The sequence below is a fragment of the Alligator mississippiensis genome, chromosome 3, assembly GCF_030867095.1.
Source record: "Alligator mississippiensis isolate rAllMis1 chromosome 3, rAllMis1, whole genome shotgun sequence".
Classification (NCBI taxonomy): Eukaryota; Metazoa; Chordata; order Crocodylia; family Alligatoridae; genus Alligator; species Alligator mississippiensis.
The window spans coordinates 283,611,367-283,637,484 of record NC_081826.1 but is presented as its reverse complement, the minus strand read 5'-3'; the positions used below and the strand labels follow the sequence as shown (position 1 = coordinate 283,637,484).

At 44.5% G+C, this 26,118-nt stretch overlaps 1 protein-coding gene across 3 annotated transcripts in view; it reads right to left on the bottom strand.

Moving 5' to 3' along the window:
• Positions 1–25,447, bottom strand: part of FECH (ferrochelatase) — a 41,210-nt gene extending 15,763 nt beyond the window's left edge. Inside the window, exons 1-4 of one of the 3 annotated variants that reach the window (XM_059725267.1) lie at positions 25,223–25,447; positions 13,932–14,049; positions 9,372–9,491; positions 8,825–8,973 (exon numbers count right to left, since the gene is read on the bottom strand). In XM_059725267.1, the coding sequence (XP_059581250.1) occupies positions 8,825–8,973; positions 9,372–9,491; positions 13,932–14,049; positions 25,223–25,229 (394 nt within the window). In that variant the 5' untranslated portion in view covers positions 25,230–25,447. Of the gene's footprint in view, positions 1–8,824; positions 8,974–9,371; positions 9,492–13,931; positions 14,050–17,648; positions 17,783–24,745; positions 24,905–25,222 lie in introns of those variants that run through there. The other 2 variants (XM_059725268.1, XM_014593971.3) reach the window with 2 other exon arrangements.
• Between the last annotated feature and the right edge of the window lie 671 nt (positions 25,448–26,118).

The following is a 26,118-nucleotide window of genomic DNA, read 5'->3' as shown; positions in this document are numbered from 1 at the left end:
CAAAATCTATGGATGACACCTTTCAGAGGCATCATTCTAAAAGTACGAGTACTCAGACCCCTTGGAGGCAATTCAAGTTATGGACTCAAAAAAAATCATTATTAATAATTTCTGTACAGGTCAGGTCTTCACAACTTTGGCTGTCTGCTGTATCCACAGCTGCAGACCAGCACACACAAGCACAAGAGTCACTTTACATAAACCAACAATCATATGATATAGGATGGGAAAGGAACTTGCGTGCCTAACGCAGCACTGCTCTATAGAATTCTACCCTTCCTTTCCAAGCAAGAGGAATAATTTGTTCTATAAACCAGTAAGAAATTACCTGTTACATTCTGACAAAAGTATCCTATCAAGCAGGAAAATAAGTCTATTTGTAACATAGATCAGTGGTTCTCAAACTTTTTTTTTTTTTTTTGCGGACCACTTGAAAATTGCTGAGGGTCTTGGCAGACCACTTAATAAACTTTTTTTTGTTATACAAATCAAAGCACACAACTCAGATTTTAATATCAGTAGTCTTACTTTACATATACAGGTATTCTCAATTGTTCTGCATCCTTTCTGCAGACCACGTGAATGGAGCTCACGGACCAGTGGTGGTCTGTAGACCACAGTTTGACCTCTGGCATAAATTATTGCTATTTGATACAGTAAAACTGTATTTACTCAGTTCCAAGATGAGGTTTTCCCCCAACTTCCAACATGGGGAAAACAAAGCTTTGCTTTAGAATCAAGTTATCAGGTGAAAATGCAGTACCTGAAGTCATGGGTGGATCCAGGATTTATCAAAGGAGGGGTTGCAGCACATTGCCTCTCAAACCATGATGGGATGGAGACAAGGTGTGGCTAGATACCACAGGTGAGGGGACACAGGGAGTTAGGCAGAGAACAGTGAATCAGTGAGGGCCCCCATCCCTCCTGCACTGGAATAAGGGGGGAAAAAAAGCAGTGAAGACAACAGCAAAGAGAATGGGAGTGAAGATACATGTGAAGGAGACTAGTCTTAAGTTGCAAGTCTAAAAAAGGAGTGGGACTTGCCAGGATTTCCTGGACAGAACCTAAGATAGATTAAAGTAATGCTTGTTGAACTTACAGCTTGTTGTTTTTTGTCACCAGGACTGTTTAGAATAAATAAAACAAAATTTTAAAATGTTCCATGTGTGGAATCTAATTATTATGGGAGGTCATCTTAAATTCAAAGTTGTCTTGGATTCGGGTGAAATATGGTATTCTCAAAATGAAACACATCATTTCTTACTGATTTACAGAGCAAATTATTCCTCTGTTTGGAAAGGAAAGGAAGAATTGCATAGTGTTGCTACCTACTGCCTTGCATGCTGTCAAACAAGACAATTAACAACTCAAGGGAACAGTCTGCAATTATCAGTGCTGCACAGCTTAGTGCTCCACATAACAGAAGTACGAGCATTAGACAGGAGTTCAGAAAGTTCCAAAACGTTACATCTCAGGCTGAAAGCATTTTTCAAGCTATTTTAAAGCAAGTGTGTTCTGCACTTGTATTGGTGAATCTTCCAAGATCATCATTAGCATATACAAAAAGCAGTTAGTTCACCTTCTAAAATTGCTGTTACTCCTTAAGCAGTATATTAGGGCTCTAAAATAATAGAACTAGATGCAAAGACTGCACAAATAGATAAAGATAGGGTGGATTTCATTTAGTGACCATATTATAGAGTAGGAGGGAGTGACACTTTTGAGAAATATAGATAAACTCCCTAAAGCCATTAGCTTAACACTGTTAAGCAATTAATCCCCCAAGAAACTGCTTTAACTGAAAACACTATCATGTACACTGCAATGGCAAGGTGTAGTTAGTGAGCTTAGGCTCTGAACAAGAGCTATTCTTTATCTACTCTCGCAGAGGCCCACTGCAACAGAGTCACATTACCATGTCTGTTGGCAGGGTTGTACTCAACCCTTTAAAACAAACTGATGAGCTGATATTAAGCTCTTCACCAGTTTTGCAACTCTAACACTTAACTACCCACATTTTAAAATGGGTTCTTAATACAAAGGACTGTAAATCACTTGAAGTCCAAAGCATATGCATCATCAAAACTGGTCCTGGTTTTCTCTGTTTAAAAATCATGACTTCTCCAATTAAAACCCCCAAATCCACACATTTTTCCATGATTAAAATGAAACGCCACTATGCATATAGGTATCAGTTGAACACAATGTTTTCTTGATACATTTACAATGTTAAAGCAATTTGGGAGCCTACCAGTGCCTCAATCATTATAATAAATTCTAAATACCTATATATTTTGGCATTTGATTTTTTTTTCTATCATGGAAAATCAGAGTTCCCCCTACCCCTTTCACGCACCGGGATGCAGGCCCAGCTACAGCTGTTCCACCCTGTTACTTTATGGTGCTAAGCATCCCTGATATGTTGGTGCCCTGCCCCTGCCCCTTGCTCCCAAGCCACAGCTCCCTCTGCCCTGGCAGTGTCCCTCACTCCCTACTCTTGTCCCACTGCAGTTTCCAGCTAAAATTGCTTTGGAAACGGGTATAAATTAACATCCCTAAATCCTACCACTAAAGCTAAATTTGATTCAAATTATTTTTATACCAGTTTGAAAATCCTGGTGATGCAAGAGTTTGCACTAGCATAGTTAAAATTGTTTAAAATTTGTTTTAGTGCAAATCTGCGTGTAGCCTGGACTTTAGGCCTCTGCATAAATTTTTCATGCTGAACATTGTTAGCAGCTGTTGGGAATCTGAAACTCTGAAACCATGGATTTATGGGTGCAAGTAGTGAAATTGTGGTACGTAGGTGCTCTATGAACTTAATCCCACAGTTGGAATATGCACGTGCAACAGCTCCTTGGCCCTGACAGTGCCCTTCGCTCCCAACCTGTTCCACCCCCAGCCTCCCAGTGTGCAAGCAAGGTAGGGGGTGTGGGCACAAGACATAGGGCTGTAGCCTGGCCAGACCAGCTCCAGGCACTCTGCAGCCCAGCAAGCGGGACCCAGCGCGGGTGGGAGAGCTGCTGCACCACCATGGCCACCAGTCAGTGGAGGTGACATGGAGTTCTGTCCCCACTGCTACTGGGAGGGCAGGGGCACCTCTGCTCAGCGGCTATGGTGGTGCAGCACTCCCTCCTATGCTGGGTCCCACCTCCTGTGGGAAGGCACATGCCTTCCTTCCAGTTTCATAGGCGTACCTGCAGGAAGCTGTAGGAACTGCTTTCCACCATACTGCCTGGTTGCCATGTAGGTGCATGTGTGCCTGCACATGCACATGGCACCCCATGCCCCCCCCACCCCCCTGCTCCCTGTTGCAGGCTGGAACTCAGCCAGCCTGCAAGGGGAAGCCCACAGTTTCGCAGGTTTCTCGCCTCTGAAATAGAAAATCAATTATTTTCTCCTTTAAAAAGGGAAAAACTGCATTTTTCCATGGCAAACAGAAAACCCAGAACCCTGATTATCACACAGAACTGTGAATATACAGCAGCAAATTTCAAGGCCAAGGAAACAGCAAAAGAGGACCATGACATTTAGTCCTAGGAAGTTACTGAGCTGTATAGAAGCAAAACTCCTTCCTGGGCCTCTCACTTTTCCAGTTTCAATTAACATCTCAGCATTTGGAACATGTACCATAATAGCTAAGGGGAGAAAGTGCTATCATGGTATTAATCTTTAGCAGAGTCAGTCAACAGGTTATCCGGCCAAGGTCCCTTCTCCTCACATCACTATTTTCCTCCCCTTGGGTATCTGCAGCAGAACAGTTAACTGTGATACAGATACTAGTGCAGTTAGAATGAAGGTGAGCATTCAAGCTTATTCCAAAACAGAGCAGCCCAAAAAGTGATCACTGCTTATGGCTGCAACCAAAGTAGCAGTCTCAGCAGAGAGGACAAGGAATTGAGGCCCAACCTTCCAAACAGCTGTTGCCACACATTTCTTGCTGTACCTAGTCTCCCCTACACAATGGGTATAGGGGCTGATCTGCCAAGCCCTTGAAGCTGTACCCACCTGAGTGGAGGGCTACAGAAGTCTGTCATGGATTCCGACCCTGAACATTTTGGGTGGGGGGAAAGCAGAAGAATGTGGTTTCTGGTGGTGCTGCATGTGCATATTTCAACTATGGAATTAAGTTCATACAGCACCTATGTACCACACTTTCACCACCCTCACCCAAAAATCCAGGGTTTCACAGTTTCAGATTCCCAACAGGTGCTAACAATGTCTATAACACCTCAAGTAGGTGCTGTGAGTACAACACCACCCCCTAAGTCAGGGTCTCCCAACTCGCCTGTCACGACTTGTTGGTGTCATGACCCAAAGGTCTGATTTTTTGTGTGTGCGCTTCGGCACTCGAATTATCCCTGTGGGTTTGCAACTTCATTGCACGGAGGAGTTCTGCTGCGCAGAGAACCCGCGTGCAAAGGAGTGTTCCTACCACTTTGCAGTGATCTTTGCAGGGTGCATCTCCCTTTGCAACACTGAAATGCACGGTGCAAAGATTTCCCGCTCGTCGTATGCAAATTTGTGCCCTGCAATTGGCTAGTGCTAAATTATTCACACGTGGCGGCTAGCGATTGGCCTGCTAGCCGTATAAGAGGCTTGAGCAGTTTCCGCCCAAGCCGAAGAGGACTCCGCATCCATCTCGTGGGGACTCTGGGTGTGCGCGGCAGGGTAATAGAAACCCTGTGTGTCGCTCAGAGGAGTTTGGCGGCCTGATCCACCGCCCACCTCTTCCCGTCTTCGAACGGAGCCTACTATAAGACATAACGAGTTTAATGCGCACTTGTCCTGGACATCCGGAGTTTGTCTGCGTGGAGCCTAGCAAGCTCCACGTGATTGTTCGTGTTCTGTCTGTGTGGAGCCTTGCAACCTCCACGTGTGTTTGTGTTTTCTGTTGTAACCGCAACTCAAGCAAGTTCTCAGCCTACACCGAGATGGTCGTGGTGTAAGTAAAACAATCTTAAAATCAACCGTTACGTGTCTGTGCCTAATTCTAGCTTGGCAACCCCCCTCTCCGATCCGGCCTGCCTGGGCTGCTGGCCACAGCCCGCGTGCAGAGCGACGAAAAGCGCCCGGGGTCAGACCCAGCCCGCACAGTTGGTATATGAAGAGAAGGAAGGGGTTCAGTGGTGTTCTCTTCCCCTGTAGACCTGAAGACAGGGTACTCACAAGTGTGCCGTGGTGTTCCTTGGGGCTCTGCCTCCCCTACACCCCATCCACTCGCCAACCGCTCGGGTATTTCGCTCGTTGCCCTGATGATCTACATTGGCTCCCTTAACTATGGGGTCAGGCGTTGGCTTCGGTAATCCGGGATTACTGGGATGTTGCCTGTCACCAGGATGTTGATACACCTGGAGCCTCAGTCCCTGGTCTCAAGGGTCTGAGCCACAGGTGTCTGGCATCCTCCACCAAGAGGGACGCCTCTAGTAACCTTTAATGCTGAGGGGTTGGGGATTGCCCACCCCACACCTGATACCAGACACTGCCCCCCCTCCTTTGCAGCGGGGCAGCATCTTCTGTGCTGCCACAGCCAGTGCCCGGAGCCTCCACCTGGCCGGCGTGCTCCCAGCTGGCTTCCTCCCCCTCCCTTGCCAGCTTCCAGCAGGGTTTTTAAATTCCCCACGGTGACAGTGTCAGCTGCTGCAATCAGCTGGCTACTGCCCCGCCTAGGAAGCAGCCGCTTGAAGAGCCAGTGAAACACCGGCTAGCGTGGCTCCTGCTCCACCCCCGCCCATCCAGACAGTAAGTTTCCCAGGTTGCAGGGTGTTCTCTCTCCCCCCCCCCTCCGGGAATGCCGGGGTTTGTCCCCAGTGTCCTCGGCGCCTGTGGGGGCTTCTCGCCGCCACAACATCCAACATGAGAAATATATGCAGAGGCCTAAAGCCCAGGATACACACAGATTTGCACTAAATCAAATTTAAAACTAAATTTCAGTGACACAGGTTCTAGCTATATTGGTCTACAGACAAGTTTTCAGGCATACTCACTTGCAAATAAAGACATTTTTTAGCAAATATATAGTTATTTAAAAGATATCACCTCTGCCACAAGTTCCGATTCCTTTTGCCTGTAGACCAATACGGCTACAACCTGTACCCCTAAAACATGGAAGATATCGATTTTAGCCATTTTTTAAATGAAAACTTCCTAATTTTACAAGAAAGAAGCAACATCTACTACCTGGAAACCTGAAAACTGACACCTTGCTCCTGCCTTTTGTTCGAGCTAAATTTGCATGTTCACAGAGCTCAGAGGCACCTCAACACAAGAGAAATTCCTTGCCCAGCAAAGCATTCCATCTTCCCACACTCCTGTGAAATATGAAACATCATAACCAGAAGATTAGAACTATAACATCATAACCAGAACTATTCCAACCAAGTGATCTTACAACATTTGATGATCTTCCAAGTTCCCTTCCAGCCCTAATGTTTATGAAATCTACGAACCTTCAGCTCTCCCATGAAATATGAATTTTCATTTCCATCTAGGAAAAATGTTACAATCTTTGCATTTCCCTATGCCTGAAGAGGGCAAATGTGCAAAAAAAAAAAAAAAAGCCTGCAAATTAAAATTTTTTTTGCAAATATCTAGTTGGTCTAATAGAAGATACCACCTCTGCCATGAGTTCTGAAACAAATTTCACTTATGCTGGTGCAAACTCCTGCATCAGCAGGATTTTCAGACTGGCTTAAAAATCATTTGAGTCAGGTTAGCTTTAATGTTAGCATTTAGGGGTGTTTATTTTTACCCGTTTCCAAAGCAATTTTAGCTGGAAGCTACAATGGGAGAAAAGCAGGGGGGTGGATGATTCTGAACATGCCCTGTTCACCCTCTGGTTCAGCCTCCACAAACTGCTATCCCACAGGATGCTGGGCTAGATGGATCTATGATCTGACCCAGTAAATGGAATTTCTTGTTCTCTCTTATGGCCAGTGTCATGTGTGGATCACTCCTTAAATTAACAAAAGTGTCACATTTCTTTTATATGGATTTCCACTAGCTGGAGTGGACAGGGTCATAGAGACCCAGCAAACTTGGGAGGGGAGACAGACTTTTACAAAGATTAGCAAGCTTGCTCTCTTTTCAGACTACCTCAACTGATAGAGTGCTTACAAAAGACTATATCTCCTTTTTGTTGCCACATGCAGGGCAAGCCAGACTGTTAAGGCTTATCTACTGTTCTAGTCCCAAGGGAGGAACCCTCATGCCCTTGGGTGGAGCTGACAGCAGTCATCTTATGCATTGCAGAGTTCAACCACAAAAAGGCAATCTTTCTTCCAGCAATAGTATAGAGATCAGACCCAGTTTGTGCTAAACCTTTTATCCTTCATGAACTGTTAAAAATTCAGTTTAACAGACTCAGACTGTACACACACTATTAGCCTGGAAGTACTCTTTAAATATCCATTAAAAAACAAGACCAAGGGCATCCAAAGAGACCTCCCCAAAAGCCCCTGAAGCATGACCATCTTACTGAAAGCTACCCAACCCCCAAAGCCCCTGGGGCACAGCTAAAGCATACCAAAAATACCCAAGCCTCCACATCCAGGTTGCATATTTAGATAGTTATTTAATAACACTCCAGTTGAGCTGCATCTGCACTGAGAAGTAAAGCACTGTACATTGGCTTCAAGAGCAACAGGATAGGAATAACACAAAGTCTTATGAGTTGTAGCTACTGGCAATGTTAACAGTGTGGCAGTGAGGAGGGCTAACTGACAGCAGTAGGGTCTGCTCTGCTCTACAGTTAAGCTCATTCTGAGGCAGCACTGTGTGTACAAATTTTATGACACAGTAACTATTGTCACTATGACGCACATCACGGTGCCCAATCATATTCTTGGTAATGTCAAGGAACAGAAGATGAAGCCCCTGCTTTAACGGAGAGCCTTTCACTCAGTGACAGGGGACAAAACCTTCCTGTAATTGAAACGGTGACATTGGTGTCCAGGGCAGTGACCACAGGGATGGAACCACTTTTCTTCCAGGAAAAATACATACATCTTAAGTTACAGTGGAGATTATAAAGCCATTCACAAGAGCACCAGCCTGCATCCCAGATCCACACTGACTTCTCTGTGCTGGCAATTACATCAATCTTCTTGCCTCTCACCCCAGCTTTATTAGACAAACTTTCTCCATTAAGAGACACTCCTCTCTTTCCTGTTTTCCCAAGGTAAAAGTTTGCTCAAAAAACCCTTTAGTTGTGACTATAATAGTCATGGTAGGGATGCAACCTCTAAACGTGGACTTCCTACACCTCTAGACCTTAGAAACTGTAAGGGAAGAGGGACAGGGGACAGGTCAGTCTGGATGGGCCCTGTACTGACACTCTTCTCCTTAGCACCTGCTCTGCGCCACTGTAAGACACAGGATGATGGGTTAGATGGACCGATAGTCTTACCTGGTACGGTATCTCTAGTATGTTCTAACCCAGCTAGTTCAAATACTGGTAGCAGTTTTACCACAGCAATGCAAAGCTCAGCATATGCTGTAGCACCTGTTCAGGAAACTGGGTAAATGCTGAGATTATTAGCTTAGCTCAATGGCATCATGGTTAGATTGCTACTAGTACCCAAGTTAGCAAGTAACAGCAGAGTATACTTCCCACAACACAAGTACCATGCACTATACATGCTTACCTCTTCAAAAGTAAACACTCTACAACAAGAGTATCATTTTCACGAGCATTTTACACAGGACTGATCATACTGTTGGCACTCAAACAATAAGAGGTGTGAAAGTGAAAACTGATTCACATATACATGTACTTTCAATAGACAAAAGCCTCCTAAACAAGTGTACTAAAGTGTACAAGTACCAGTGTGAGGAGACATTCCATCCAGCAGTTTCACCATGCCTTCTCCTTGTACTGCAGTCCATTTCTTAATTGGTGATCCGCCTCCAATCTTGCTATATTGTTCTTGGATTTTTGGTGTGCGACGTTTGGCAATGAATGGTGCCATCTTACTGAAACATCCAAAAACATAATTCCCATTATCTCCTCTTTGCCCTCAGCAAGCAATCATTCCCACCACCAAGTAAGCTGTTAATTCATCATGATCGTGGCTTGTTCAGCATTATTCTTATGATCCAATTCACTTTCATGGATTTGGTAGATGGCAATTAAGAAAGTTACAAAGGACTGTGATTCTAGATGAAGGACCAGACCTAAGACTCCCTACTTCTCAGAGACCTGCAATATGATTTAGGAGTGCCAAGAATTCATGAGACATTTAGAACAGTTCTTGGCCTCAGAAATTCTTGACATGCAGAAGAATAGCACAGTTCTGTATGCAGCTCACAATGGTACTAAAACATGAACACTCAATGTAAAACCCAGCAGCAAAGTGCCCAGTGTTACTTACTTTTGTACAGGAAGCGTCATTAGGTCTTTATCTAGAAAAAGCCTAAGGAGGAAGTCGTGGACATCCTCCAGTGTTTCTGGGCCTCCCATGTTTAACATAAGAACTCCAGTTTTAGGGTTCCTATAAACAGTAAGGGAGGGAAAAAAAGTCATACTTTTAGGTCACAGTGTAGCTTGCAACAATATAATCAGCCTAATTCCTGGTCTTTCTGTGCAAAATGAAGATCACTTTAAATACTAATTCCAGAATGCCAAATTCTTATGTTATTATATTTAGTAATGCTTTATGCCAGCACTTTGAAATCAGTGGGTCTACTCAAGGTATAAGCTTCTACTCCTTAAGATTAAACCTATATGCCTGTGACTTTAAGATAACTGATACTAGGCACCAAACTAGGAAATTCCTTCCATCTGTTTATGTAAATATACAAAACATTAGTAGCTGGGGACTTCACCCCGTAGGCATCCTTCAGTATCATACAGCTTACAACCAAGAGCTTAACTAAACCGTCCATCCTTTAATTATTAAACACTGCAATTAAGCGAATAACAGATTCAAGGGACGTACCTTTCCTGAATGCCAGCAACTCATTTTAGCCGAATAACTGCTGTGACTTTGGTTCATCAGAAAACATACTACAGTGTACACAAAAATCCTTCACTGCTCGAGGAATGGCTTAAATCAGTGATCAGCAGGGCTGTCCCTGGGTGAGAGAGGGGGGAGTGAATCAGGGCAACCACCCTGGGCCCCGTGCTTTGGGGGGCGCCGTGGACAGTGCCATACAGGCTCTGCCGTGGCCGCCACATGCCGCTGCTGCCGGCTCCAGCTGGGGGGCTAATGGGGCTCAATCCCCTCCAAACAGCAGGTCGCAGCAGGTATAGCCTTAGACCGTGCATGGGCTGCTGCAGTGGAGGGGAGGGAAGAGCACACTCGGCTACCCTGCACTCGCGGCCAGCACTGCAGCTGGCTCAGCTGCATGCAGGCAAGTAAATTTCTTTTTATCTTCTTTATCACCCTGGGCTTGGGAGGGTGGGGGCAGATCAAGACCCCCACAGTGCTGGGTAGAGTGGCGTAGGGGAAGGGCAAATTATTCACCCCTGTGCCTGCCCCCTCCCTGCTGCACAATGGGGATTGTCCCATGACTTGGACCGGCCGAGGCCCCATTCACCGTGACTGGGGCCCCAGCCAGGCCAGGTTGTGGGAAAGTCAGAACCTGGTGGCTCCTCCGGGGGCACGGGCAGATGGCTCCCACTGCTGCACACACCACAGGAAACCAAGGGGGGAGGGGGAGTTCCAGCCCTCTCCTGGCTCCCATGCGCCACATTCCTGGACAAGCCGCCGAGCTCCGACTGTCCCACGACCGGCCTGGCCAGGACCCCAGTCATGAGGAATCAGGTCCCAGCTGGGCCAGGTCATGGGACAATCAGAACCTGGCAGCCACTCCAGAGGCGCAGTGCAAGGGAGGGCAGCATCTGCAAGCTGCGCTCTGCTCCAAGCCTCACTGCCACTCCTTCAAAAGCGGCACAGCATGGCGCCATGTGCCTCACTGCCCAGCGGCTGGATGCATGACTGTGCCCGCCACTTTCAAAGCAGCAGGGAGGCACAAAGGCAAAGAGCCCTCTGGCCCAGCAGTGCAGTTGAGGCTGGCCCCGCTCCGGCCCCTGGCTCTGGACTCCCCCGGGGTGGTGCACAGCTGGGGCTGGTGTGACATGGCGCCAGGCAATGTCGTTTCCCCCACCATGGCCCTTTCCTCTCCCCCTGCAGACTTTTCCATGTGGGGGGCACGCACATGTTCAGCTCCCCCAATTTTCTTCTTCTTCCTCCACCTATGCTCGGCACCCCCCTCCACCCCCCTCTCCAGGCCCTGCACAGGCTGATATGCCCCAGGCCCCACACACCCCTAGGGATGGCTCTGGAGATCAGCCACCTTTTGGAAACAGTCAGCTGAATTAATACAGCTGAGTCCAAAGGCAGGCAGCTGCTTGCAAGTTAGCCACTGCCACCAAATCGCAATCAACGGCCCACCTTTGTGGACTAAATTAAAAAAAATATATATATTGCTTCATGGGCCAGATCTGGCCCATAAGCCATAGATCTACAAGAAGTAATTTGAATAGGTCTCTTCTCTCTGTAATTATTTTACAAAGTATAACTGAACATTCATTCATTCTGTGGCTGTCATACAAAATGTCAGCGTCAATAGCACTGGTGGAATTGCAGCTAACTGGTAACCTGGTGGAGCCCACAATGAGGCCATTTCTTTCATAGGTCCAACAGATGGAGATAATATGCTCAAGGTCATACTGAAGGTCAGTGGCAGGGCACAGAACTGAAACTGGGTTTCTCAGCATCTTGACCACAGGCCCACTCCTTTCTCCCCAGAAGTGCTGAAAGGGAGAGCCAGTCCACAAACAGAGGCATAAATTCATTTCATTTGGAAATACAGGCAGTCCTCGACTTGCAACGTTTTGAGTTACAACGTTTCACACTTAAAATGTTTATAAATTGATACCCTGTTTCAACTTTACAACGCCAGTTTCGACTTACAACGCTTGATCCAATGCAATGCTATGCCAGCGAACAAGTTTACTGCATCACTCATCTCCCTGGAGAACATCTGTCCAAGCTTCCTTGGACACTTTCTTTAAGAAGGCAGACAAGACTCCAGAAAAACATGCAGCCAAGACTCCCGAGAAGACTCTAGCCAAGAACCCTTCAAAAAGTCCAGCAAAGTCACCTCAAAGAAGTCCTTCCAAATCAATGATTGCTATTTACAATATAAATATATTAATGTAGTTATATTACTCATCTATAATTGATCGAGTACAAAATTCTGGGGTATTTTTGGTGAAAATAGGGTATCCAGCCTTGGTTCAGGAACCAATGCCCAATTTATAATGCTGATTCTTATGAGAAAATTGGTTCTGAGTTATGTTTTGACTTAAGACGCAGTTTTCAGGAACCAACTGTGTCGTAAGTCTGAGGACTGCCTGTATTGGATTCTTTACTCTGCTCCAGTATATTATAACACTCAGAGGGCATAGAGTGGCCAAAAATTGAGTCAAATAGCCTGCCAAGAGTTCTCCTATGAGAGGGAAACTCACTGCTAGAACAAGTCCATTAGCAGTATGCTCAGCACCTGCTTCCTCCCACCCCTGGCACAGGAAACATGCCTGGTGTGGGGCTGCCAGGCAAGAAAAATAGTCAAAGCTCCACTCTGCTACTGCCCGACTGCTACTGGAGTAGGGTCCAGGTGCAGGACAGACTCAAGCTCATCATGGTGATTAAAAGGTGAGAAATGGAAAGCACGAACACTTCGTTTTCCATAAGTGAAGTAGTCAAAGTTGCATAGGACATGGACGCTTGATATGGCTTCAGGAGTCTAGTATGCAGGAACTATCAAGTTTCCATCCCAGCTCTGACATGGACCCTCTCAAAGTTGAGGCAACTCACTTCTCTTTTAACTTTCTGCATGTGCAAACACCCTTCACCATGTTGTGAGAATCAGCATTTTCAGTGTCCCGAAATCCATGGATAGGAGGCACCTTTTATAAAGCTGAAAATAAGTGAATTGGTGTCTCACGCTAGAAAGTAACTGTTGTCACTGCATTCATTACACATTATTTTTTAAAAATACAAATCATAAGGCTTCCACTGAAAATTGCTAGTTGGTTCTTTCAGAGCAGTCTAGGAAGTTTAGACACACATCTTCCATTAAGGAAAGACACATATGTACATTCACTAGATACGTAAAAAATTAACCATTCTATATTTCCCTCCTCTTTCCCATAACAAATCCCAGGACATTTTACAGAGTAAATACTTAAGCAAGAGGCACACCCAACACTTTATTATTTATATTACTATAGTCCCTGCACCCCTAGTCATGTACCACAACCGCACTATGCTTCACATCGTCCAGAAAGAACAAAGAGAAAAAGACCAGTACTTGTCCTAAAATGTTCACAAAGCTAAGAGAGAACAGGCAGGAAGGGGAAAGAAGGGGGAAAGAGGAGAACACACACAAGGTCACAATGAGACTTCACTGTTATTGTAAAACAACAGATCACCCCTGCTAAGTCTGAGCTTTCTAAAGTGTATCCTGGAGAAGAGCAGGGTCAGGGGTGACTCAGTGACAGCCCATAAGTACATAAGGGGTGTGCATCAGAATCTGGGGGAAAACCTGTTCACCAGAGCACCCCAGGGGATGACAAGGTCCAACGGTCACAAACTCCTGCAAGACCGTTTTAGGCTGGACATAAGGAAAAACTTCTTTACTGTCCGAGCCCCGAAGGCCTGGAAAAGACTTCCCCAGAAGTGGTGCAAGCACCTACTCTGGACACTTTCAAGAAATATTTGGATGTTTATCTTGCTGGGACCCTTTGGTCCTAGCTGACTTCCTGCCCTTTGGGCAGGGGGCTAGATGCAATGATCTTATGAGGTCCCTTCCAACCCTAATTTCTATAAAAGTATTAACATCATCACTGAGGAAAACAGAGAGCAGGTGTCTCACGCTTCAGTTGCTACCAGCATGGAAGAGGCTCAAGCCTAAATTCTTACCTCTTTTCTGGCTGACTTTGAAGCTTTGTGCTTTTTGTTTCTGAGGCTGCTGTTGCGGCTACGGATCCCTGACCTCTCCACTGTATTTGGACTGTGACCTGACTTCTGCTTTTCACAACTGGAGAGAGATTAAAATGTATTGTTAGTTCATAAACAGGCAAAGGATTTTTTATAGGATGCAATAGATTCCCCTGATACCTACTTGAATGTATTGGTGGTCAAACAATAGTTGACGCTTTTGTTCAAGCCCTAGCTCCGGGAATGAAGCAGGTTTAAAAAAAAGTCAGAAGTTTTGTTGGTTTGTTTTATATTAAGGTTGCTATCCCCCAAAGATGCAGAGAAAAGCTTGAAGACATAACCCCAAAACACCCTAAAGACTCAAAGCTAGGAAGTAATTTTTTTTATATATATAAAAAAAAAATTACACAGTCCCATCTTTAAGTCAAGCTCATGATTTCTGAATAGTTGAGGATACTGCAACAGAGCCAAGGAAAGTGAAGCACTGCACTTCAGTGTTTGGGCATGTCTAGCGCATACTGTATTGCTCAGCGTATACATACCGGCAGATTGGAAGCACAATGGCAGGACTAAGTGAGGAAATTTGATATACTTACACTCCATAAATACTCTACAGACAGACAACAGCAGTCAGCTCAGCTGTCATGCTACCACCTTTCACAAGCTTCTATTCACAAAACCTTAGGCTTAAATCTGGTGTGGGTTATCTAAGAATCAAACCTCTAGTTTAAACCCATTTGCTCTGATGCTGCCGACTTGTTCTTTAGCCTGACTCAGGGCTGCAGTATACAGCCCCAGCAATTTCACAGAATTGATTCAGGGCCAATTCAACCAGGGATCTCTAGTTTTTTGGAGGCAGCAGCCACCTTGTCTTAATATTTGCACTAGCTCTTTCCCCATTGCTCCCTGGACTCTAGTTTCTGCCAGAAAATGGCAAAAAACCCAAAAGCAGAGGGGGATAAGAAAGACTGTTGAGTGTTGATAACAGTGCATTTCAAACAGAACGTTTATTTGCTTTCCCGCCAAAGGCTGAGGGTATCACCTTACTGACAGTTCTAGGGTTTCTAGTTATTAAATCTAACTTCTAAGAGCAAAATATTTCTAAGCAACTGGCAACAACGAATGATCTGTCACCTTGGACAATTCAGAGCCTCCCAGTTTCAGATCCCCATTCATCTTTTTTGGGCAATATTTCCCAACCACCACAGGATTTCTGAGAATTCACACTGACAAATCGTTTTGGCTATCCTGCAGCAATACCCAAATAAGTGTAAACCAGCTAGGTCAGGTACCAGAAGCAGTTCTGCCCCTGTAGCACAGATATCTAGATAGGCTAGTTTACTGTGCTGAGAAGCTAGCTTGGATAGTTCTACACTCCCCTACCCTCCTCTGCAGCATAGACAAACCGTTAGCAATCTTCTGATAGAGGTAAGAAGCATCCTCAAGATCCACTGAAATCAACAGCTAATCAAGGTAGGGGACACCTTCTGGGACCATGCATGTATACAGGGATTATTACTGGTTTAAGTATTTATAGCACAATATATCCATAGTGGTTTAGAAAGGAGCAGTCTATGGTATGTGTGCCAACTTAAGCATTTCTATTCTCTGATTTTTTTTTCTTCCTTCCAAACTTTTAAGGTTACTAAATTTATTGAAGTCTTGATACAGGAAAGAGTTACCACAATAAACACCAAATGCAAAAATGAAGGTTTTAACTGCAATATTAATTCACCTATGTTATAAGTATATTATTCTCTATTTTACATCTTAAAATGGGTAGATTATACACATTTCTGTGTGTATCATAAAGGATAGGCCCTAAAATTCATAAAATATCCAATGCTACTAGTGGAGTCTTATTTTACATTTCCTGATTCTTTCGGTGGTTTCAAATGTGCAAACTTAATCTTAACAAAAGGTGCTTCTCCCCACCCCTGTTTGGTTTCAGGACTATCAAAAACATGCTATCCCACACTGCTAAGGCCCAATTCTGTCATTTTACGAACGTGTAATTACTACAGATTTCTGTGCGTCTTCTAAGGCTTATATGACATGTCTCCATAAAAGTGCTGCCATACTACATTACTTCATTATAACATAAAACTTTTGCTAATAATGCACTGCAGGGCAAAAATAAGTCCTTATTCCCAAGAGTACATGCAATAATTACACATTTGAAATCACAGTCTATTGTAGATTTACTTTACAGAGAAACATCATTAAAACAAATTATGTACCTCATTCATATTTTCTTCAGTGTCCAAAGTTACTTGCTTAGCAAATAGGCTTAATTTTACAGTAGTCACATCCTTAGCAGATAATTACCTTGTTCTCATTACACTAGTGTACAGACTTCAACTTAACTTTTTTTTGAATTACTACTACATGAATTGATATCTGCCATTGAAACAGAGACGAGATCACCAATTAATCACATGTAGTAAGTGGACTGGTCTCAAAAGGCTGAATTCTCACTGTTAACTGGAAGAATATTCTAAGTTAAACTCTCTTCTGTCAAAGCTGGAAGAGAAGAAGATGCAAATTACTAAGCTGAAGTCTATGAAGATGGAAGAGCCAGATAACTAATTGATCTTCCCTTTTGTCAAACAAAATGTTGGCCTCATTATGAATGAACTGGATGAAATTCTACAGACCATTATATAGGAGGGTAGAATAGATCTTAGGGTCCCTTCTGACCTATATAAAGTTTCGGGGGGGAGTGGGGGCTCTTCCCTTCCCTGAAACCAATTTAGCTCATCTCCTCAGCAGAGATGCTGCACTTTATCCCTTGTCTATGTAAGTTCAACTCCAAACCGCTGGTTCTCAACCTTGTCAGATTTGAGGCACCCCTTGTTAAAGTTTAAGACACTCCTCGAAAAGCCCAGTTCTTAAGTTTTCACTCGTTTTTTGCCTACAGATAATATGAAAGCAGTTTTCTGTTGCAAAGAGCTCAGAAAGAGCAAAAGAGGTCAGAATATTTTTGACATTATAGATTCCTCTTTGCCATGGCACCCTAGGTGAGAATCAGGGGCTCGAACCTGTTTACGGACTATTCTGCAATATGGACCATACCCATCTCAACCTACACGGGCTATCATCTTGCAAATGAGAAATCATCTCTCTTCCTTCCAATAACCCTTCGTTGGGCTAAGGAAGTTTCAGCAGCGGGTGTGCGCTCTTCCTTAGCCTGACCAAGGGTTTTTGAACCCAAAAGCTTGCTTAATAACTATTCTCCAACTATTTGGGTTGGTCTAATAAAAGATATCAAATTCACCCAAGGAACCTTGTCTGACCACGCATCCCGGCTCCTGAAGGACAAGGAGCCCTCACCCCTGCCCTTCCTAACATAGACGACACCCTTGTCCAACGCAAATCGTAGGCCACTGCCTTCGGAAGGGCATCCTTGGTCTCGCCGGCTCAATGACAGCCGGCAGTTGCCAGCCTGCCACCCTGGGCAAACAACAGGTTTTCATGCACGTGCTCAAGTGCACCCCAAATTGCTTTCCAGGGCTGCAAAGGGCTCAAGCACCCCCGCCAAAATGCCTCCTAGGGATGCAAAAGCTCACGCGCCCCCCACCCCAACACCTCCCAGGGCTGAGAGGGCCCCGACGGCTCCAGTTACGCAAACGCGGCGCTTATGTAACGCGGCCCTGGCCTCTCCCGCCGCCCGAGCCCGGCCCGGCCCCGCGCACTCACCGCGCCGCAGCCGGCTGGCGGCGCGCAGGGCGGCAGCGGCCATGTTACTGCTGGTGGCGGCGGGCGACACCGGCCTCTCCCCGCGCCCGGCCCCGTCCCCTCGCTTCCCTCACGGGGAAGGGGCGGGGCCGGCCGAGGCCACGCCCCGTCCCGTCCTCCTCCGCTCCTCCCCCCGCCGCACGTCACCGCCACCGCGCTCCATTGCCGGACGTCACAATGCATCGCGCCCCCGAACGCGCGGCCCCGCCACAGCCTGGCAGCGCAGGGACGGCACGTGCCACGCGGAGAGCCTGTCCTTAGGGATGCACATTTACTAATGAATACGTCAAATAATTATTCCGCGTGCAGTACAGAGCCCTAAAGGAAGGTCAGATTAAGGTGAGGTGATGGGGCAAAATACTTCTTGGGCCGCCCCAAGCTTCCTTCAAGCAAGGAACGAGCAACTGGGAATAGGCAGCCAATTTCAGCCTCACGGGTACTAACTACCCTTATAGATACGAGGACAACCAAGGAGGTAAATCCCTCTGGAAACTGGCCTGCTGTCCAGCCCTGACCAGAGGTGCAAATTACCAAAGAAAAGTTGAATGTAAAGTTATAGCGAAGTGTATATTATGACAACAAGAACAAAACCTTACGGCATTATAAACACAGTACAGACAATATATAGTTAAAAGACCCAATAAGAGTCTATCAGCCTAGGTGGGAGACTCGAGAAGGCCCTAGGGGGTACGTGCAGGTGCACTGGGACAGCACCGCTACGCAGTAGCCCACGCTGCCGTGCAGGCGCCACCCACCCCGCCAGATGTGGGGGGCAGGGGAAGCTTGCACGTGGCAGCTGCTGCTGCTCTGCATCTGGCTGCATGCCACCCCCCACCGCCGCTCAGTGTCCAGGGGTACACTGCTCTGCATCCAGCTGTCCGATTGAAAAAGGTTGAAAACCCCTGCCTAGAGAGCTCACACCCCTGAGGATTTCTCTGCTGTTCCTTCACATGCAGGTGGGTACTAAGCACCTCAGCAAAGGGTAGGTGATACTTTACCTGATCAACACAACTCAATGAAGCAGGTGAGTGGCTGGCAAGTGCCCAGGTGATTTGGACCCTCCATTGTTGCTTCCCAAGCACTGTCCCAATGCACCCTGTTCTCACTCACTCAACAAATCACCACTCACTTTGGGTTCCAGACAACCAAACACAATTCAAACACTAGATCAGTTGTACACTAATCACACTCGCACAGTCAGTTAAACACACCAAGCAAAGAGGGAAAGGGCACAAGACAGAGCAAGTCTCAGCAAGCCCTTCAACCTCCAACAAGTTCCAGCTCCAACGATGACCACCACCACAAAAGCCACGCCAACCCCTACACTGGACAAGCTTTATAGAGTCTAAATCATGCCACCAGGACTCCACTGTCTACATAACTATGATTCCCTGAATGATCACCACCCAGTCAGAAGAGTAGAGGCAAATCTACAACCTGACCTTTTATTGTCACACCCCAAAAGCATAAGAACAAACGTTTATTCCGATGCCTATCGAGCTACCCACAACAGCAAAATACAGTCTCACTTATGTCACCCGAGGAAGACCTGGGAAGTAGCGCCCAGACTAGCAGCGGGTCATCTTGAATTTGCAGGCTTCTCCAGTTTCCCCTTTAGCCTGTACCATATGTTTATGAATTGCTTGTTCTAATAAATTAATTGGAGAACACTTTATTCACATTTGTATCAGTGAAACTTTTAGAAGTGGACTGAACCAGTTCTCTCGTGGATTTGGAAGGTATCAACTACCTAGGATTTATATTCTTGTGAAAATTAGTTTAAATGTATCCCTTTCCCTCACCATCATGAAATGTTGCCTGCTGCCTTGTTAGTGAAGACCCATAAACCAACGCAGCTTTGTTCTTTGTACAACTTATCTAAGAAACTTAAATGCATCTATTACAGCAAAATGATATTTGGTACATTCAGTTACATCTATCACTACTAGCAACATGTTCAAGGTAAAATTAGATAATCCAAATCAATCTGTATCGTAATCTAAAAGGCCTTCATTTTGGTAGTCTTTCAGGCCTTTTGCACTGCTTAACACATCCAGCTAAACCAGAGAAAATTAATTTCTTTCTTTCCTTTGCTGACCAGGCTAGTTCTTATGCCTGCCAAGACTGATTCTGCAGTCATTCAGAAACAGACCTTTTCACGTTTCTCACTTTAGCCGCATGTCTGTAGTTTTAGCATAGGGCTCTGGCAGATGGCCAAGGCTAGCAACAAATCATTATATTTCCACCTTAACATATTCAGTCACCAAAAACCACACTGCCATTTAAGAGGAATCTAACTAGCTACACATTATTCAATTCTTTTGATCAAGTTATTACAGTTGTTACCTTTCATTGCTATCCAGTACTTTCTAAAAAACACAGTTAACTCTACTTGGCCTGGATTGATACAGGTGGCTTTGACCATTAAACTTATTTAGCTTTCCCATTCTAGTGCTTATCATTTATGAAGTTCAGCACTTATCTATCCAAGCCTGAGCACATATTATTCATAATTTAAGCTACGCGAGGTCCACATTCTGCATTTGTCATCGTGGTGTTTCTATCACAACCACATCTGAGGCCTACGGTGTTTTCACTAACGCTGCCCAACATAGTAACTTTCTTTCTCTGACTTGTCTGCACTGTCATAAATTATTACCAAAAAACAATATTTTACTAATTTGTAATAGTTAATGAAAAGGTGAATACAGTGAACTATTGAAGCCAGTGGAGCCACAGCATGGCTCAATATTTACAATATTTGAAGCAGGCTAAAGACTATGTTGTATCCTTCGTACTTACACTTCTATTTTGCTAATGTTAAAAAATCATGAGTAAGCGTACCCACATTCACTCAGGTAGCACTCTGTCTGCACTTCATCTAGAGCAGCATTTCTCAACCCATGGGCTGCAACCCAAAAGTAGGTCAGAAGAATATATGCAAGGGTCACAAACAAGCTTTAAAAATGGAAAAAAACAAAACAAAACAAAACAAAACAGGAAACTGGTTTTTCCCTAGCAGGCTGGAACACCCACAGGGGGTGGGGGGCAGCAGGTCAGGACTTGCCACTGATGTTTACAAATGGGTCCCGGTACAAAAAAGGATGAGAATCACTAATCTAGAGGTTGGTGAGTTTTGACCAGCAGATTTGGGTCTTTTTAGCCCAGGCAGCAGTGGCTGACAACACAGGGATTCCATCTAGGTCTGATTTCTAGTAATAACAACCCACCCAGGGACACAGCACAACAAGTAATTTGGAAGTCTACAGGACTATTCATGTGAAAAAAGGCTATTTTTTGTGATGAAGTATTAGCAACATAGATTCCTAATCCATTCTTAGGTTCTTAGTAGGTATGTGTGTATCAAGCATGCAAACTCCAATAACTAAACAGCTTGTGACAATTAAAATTAGTTCTAAACAACATTAAAGCATTCAAGACAAAGGATCCTACATGCTGGTTATTGCAAAAGCAGTTGGAATAATTCAAACCACAGGGCTCCAAGCAGTGGATGTTACTGATGACAATATCTCTGAATTCTTGCACTTCATCAAATCACTCAAGTCCTCGGTCTGTTCTTTCATTAAGCAATCCAGTGTTCCCCACAGTATTTTCTGGGGCTATTCACACATTTCACATAGGCTATATACCATTTGAAGGCCTGAGGTGTGTATTAATCGACTTTGTCATTTCTTAGTGTAGGATGTATTGTATTTGGGGAAGCTGGCATAAACACTCTCATATTTGAGGGTATTAAACAGGGTAAGTGTGGCGATTGGACCAGGTCAGTAAACACATCAACCCCTAGAGAGTCCTATTGTGGCCAGCAGGCCAGAAACATTAGCTATTATAGCATAACTGATGCATCTTGACTACCAGACAAAGGGAAATAAAATAACCTTAAAATTCAGACAACCAGAAGCACATAGTGGCAGACTCATCAATTGGTATTACTCCCACCTAGCCTCACTAAGATTCACTGCTGAAAGAACCAGTAAGACCAGGACTAACCCAGTAAATCAAACAAGTTGTCGTGCTATAAGGGGGAAACAGAGAATAGGTTTGGTTTCAAAGGAATAAACAGATATATGGCTTTAAAAAAATTCAGAGAAGAGAATGGGGTAGGGAAGCAAGGGTGGGGGCAAAGGTGGTGGGGAATGAATTTTCTAGGATTGCTTTAGATCTACTCCACAGGTCATATTTCAAACTATATAACCAGTAATGTTTCCAAATATCTTTCCACTGTGTGACAAAGTAGAAAGAGAGAGGAAACATTAATGTGTGTCCAGGATAAGGGCAGAGATTTAGGGACAGCAACAGAACAGAGGTAGCTGAGACTAAGGAAAACTGAATGGTAGGGTTTGGATGGGGAGTTATTTTGCTGTATGCATCTGGTGTTGGTGGGCTGTGCAATAGAGCAGTTTTACCTCACAGTTTAACTAATTTACCGCTCCTCCAAGACCTGTAGGCAGCAGTTCTCTATCCTCATGATAGCTACAGTACAGCAGCAAGCTTACCTGCTAGCTTACCTTAAATCTGATCTGGTAGGACCAGGAATTGAAAGGACCTGAATTCAAGAATATTCAAGAACTGGCCCCTCTACTGCCACTGCCACTGCCACCAAGGGGACCAGTTAGCATCAATTTTAACAGGGCTTTTTGTGATTGTGGAACCTATTTGCTCAGCTCTTAACTGAGATATTCAGTTTATTTCACATTATTCTTAGGAGTCAATAGGTAGTAATGACTCTTGATAATCTCACCTTAAGGTAGATGATGTAGAAAGGAAAGGTTCTGAATACCATTACCAGATCCCCATAGTGTCCTGTTTTATAGCATTCAGCTAGCATGCATCTGTCCTAGTATTTCATTTCCTTCCTTCACTCAATAGCCATAACATAGAATATTTTCTAGAGCAAATTCAGGTCTCATGTGCAGGTTTAGCGGTACCCATGATACTTTTTAGAACATGAGCTTTATTGATAGCTTCTTTGAAGTCCTCTGCTTATGAACAAGAACTGAAAATTATCTCCCTTTACTCTATTACATGCATTCCCACTCTACCAAGTCTGCAGAATCCGTTTCCAATTGCTGTGCTTTTTAATGCAAGAAAGACCCAACATATTGAAATTTAACATCATTCAAATCAGAACAAAACAATAAAGAGGCAAAAGCTCTCATTAAATTAGATTTTCAGTGACAAAAAAAGTGTTTCAAGTCAATTTTCTTCTTAAAAAAAAAAAAAAAGAGTCAAAATCATTTTATGGTTATGAAAGATTTCCAATCCAAAAATCTTTAGAAAGCAAAAAAAAAAAATTTAATTATGATAAAGTAAAAATGGAACATTTCAACCTTACTGTCATTTTCTGTAAGAGGGCTTCCCCCATGTTTCACTGAAACGTTCGTGGAAGCAAGTCCATTTCAACAACATTTGACGCACTCTAGCAAGACCTTTTCTTTCAACCTTGCCTAGCATACACCAGTTCTTGTACTAATTAACCACTTTGCTTGGAGGCTGAGGAGAAAAAGCAGTGTTTTTTTAAACAAAAATAGTTACACCAGTAGGATACCAAGTGAATCTGGATCTAGTCACAGTAGTATAAAGGGTGCTTCTGCTGGAGTGCTTCTTTGCTTTCATATACAGGGGTAGCCAGCTGGCAGCAGCAGTCCCTTCCCTTTGTGTCCACTTAAAGAGAATTGCAATTCTTTAACTACACCGCTACAATTAAACTAGCCAATTGCCTGTCAGGAATGATGAGGGGGGGCAGGAGCATCCTGAGACAGAGTCCCATGCCCCCCCCCCACCCATCCAGGCCCACTCTCCCTTTACCTCCTGCTGCTTGGGGTCCTGGCCTGCTCCCCCCGTCCCCACTGGGCTTGATGGGGAGAAGCCGGTGGCAGGGGGAGCAGCAGGCCCAGGCCAACTGGTGGCAGTGGGGGAACAGGAGTGGGCTCAGAGCCAACAGGGCAGGGAGGAAGAAAGGTGAGGGAAGAGTGGGCTCAGGTCCCATGGTGGGGAGGACTGAGCCCGAGTCAGGGCAGAAGCTGGCCCGCTGCGGTGGTGGGGGGGAGCAGCGGGCCCAGCCCAACACAACAGCAGCTGGAGGAGAGGAAGAGCGAGCCTCCTCCCTCCCTCGGGCCCGGGTAAACTCCTCCTCTCGTCAGCTCAGAGCCCGCTCCTCCCATTCCCCTGCTGCCACGGTGGGCCGGCTTCTGGTCGGTCCTCCCCCCCACCCACCGCTGTCTGCCAGCCAATCAGAGCGCAAATAAAAGCGTTATGGGCAGACAGACAGACAGGCTTATGTAATATTAGAATTGTTAGTACTTTATGCATATGAACGAAGCTAACATTTTACTTTCTCTAGCAACCTTTCACTCAAATGCTGTGTGTGAATGCACCAAATATGTATTTCAAGTTTCCCAGTAAGTTGCCTGGCTCACTTCAGCATCAATCACTTCCTGCTTGTATTTCTTTATCTTTAATATCCTTATTTTTCATCTGTTCTTAAGCAGTGTGCTTTCCATCATACAAGGAGAACTGGTCAGGAATACTGCCATTAAAATCTTCTTGCCTAACATACAGAAAGAGGCTGACAAAAAGATTTTGTGAAATGAAAAGTGTAAAGCTTTCTTCAGTTTCGCTTGCCAAAATACCCAACATCTTAAGACATTATTTTCTTGATCATCAAGTTTTGCAAGAAAATAAATAATTTGGGTCAAAATTTGAAAGATGAAAGAAAGGCTTATAGGATTATGCCCCAAATCAAAGCTCCTCTTTTCACTGCTATTCTAAACTTTTTCCTATCAATTTGCATGCTAGAGTAATCCTTAGTCACACAATTAAGACCATTAACATTAGTAATTGTTCACATGAGGTGAGGTTTGCTACACTGTATCCAAAGTCTACAGGAGCGACTTGGTGAATCCTATAGCTCCCATTTATTTTTGAATACCTGCTTTAGAATTACTTAATTTGAGCTCATCTTCTGCAATGCTTAAAGTTATAGATACTACACATTTGCAAAATCTTGTTGGTCTAATAAAAGATATCATCTTTACCGTAAGCCCCGGTTGCTTTTTCCTCTAAACCAATAGGCTACAACCTGGATACCAGACCTTTTCATACGGCTTCCTTCACTGGATAGTCTCCAGGCAGTTGTGTTGTTTCAGTGCATGGGAGTTTTGTGCTTTAAGTTACCCTGGGGCTCAGGGGAGTGCATTCTTCCCAAGCACAGGTATCTGCTAACCACCTCCTGGAAATCGCACCACCCAGCCCCCACCATCACTCCTCAACCCAATGTGCTCCAGCCGTTTGAAACCACCTCTCCCAGAACTCACTCTTGGCAGTGGAAGCTTTTTAGTTTACAGTTCACCTTTTCACTAGGATGACTGGTATAGCAAGTCTCCCTCTCCCTCTTCTTCCCCACACACCTTAACCAGGATCTAAAACACCACTACTCTTCGCTCAAACACAATAAAAGACATAGACACAAATCACAGATGCCTATTAGCATTTCCTTGCTTAAGTTCTCTCACCACTCATTAGAACACTTTCTGTCCAGACTTCTCCTGAAGCAGTTTTCTGCCTCCAAATCCATCTAGCTCAGCTTGCCTTCTCTTTCCTGAGCTAAACTAGATCCCCTCCTTACAAAAGTCCATCCCTTTTCCTCTCCTATGCAAAGTTTCCTCAAGTCATATACTCCCCTTCCAACACTTGGCTTCTTTGTTCTCATTTGGTAATTTTCCACTGCTTTAAAAGCCAGTCCCTGCAGACAAAGAAGAGACAACTAGTTCTCTTGGGCTCCAGCTAAACCCAATTTAAGAATTTTCTACCTCAACAGACAACCATTAAAATCTAATTACCAATGTTAGCCTGGTCTGGGAGGGAGGACAGAGCCATTGTCAACAAAGTGAATACACATGCACGTGGAGGCATTCAAAAACCACAGCAATTGCATAACTACTCTAGAAAAGCAACCTGCATTTATCATTTGTACATGCATCTTGAAACCCACAGAGCATTCTCTGGATGTTCTTAAAACAACCAGCAGCCATCTGTTTATTTTATCTCTATGAGTGGTGTTTCATTTTATATGAGAGGTGTTTCAATACAAGAGCGAAGGAGAAAAATCTGCATTGCCCATTAGCTCTCTTTCATGTTACACATCACTGACTATTTAGCACACTCAGAGACTGCAAAAAGTGATTCAAGGAATCGGATTACAGGTCCATAATAACCAATTTTAGTAGGTTAGTGGATTAAATGCTTTAAAAAAAAAAGATTTGCTGGAAAATTGAATTTTGCTAGTGAAGTGGAGCTCCAAGCAGGTTTGCAAGTTTTTCTTGTTGTGTTTTCTTACATTCTCTAATAGGAGCAGTAAGATTAATGAATATAATGAGTCAAATTCCATTTGATTGCACTGATATGAATA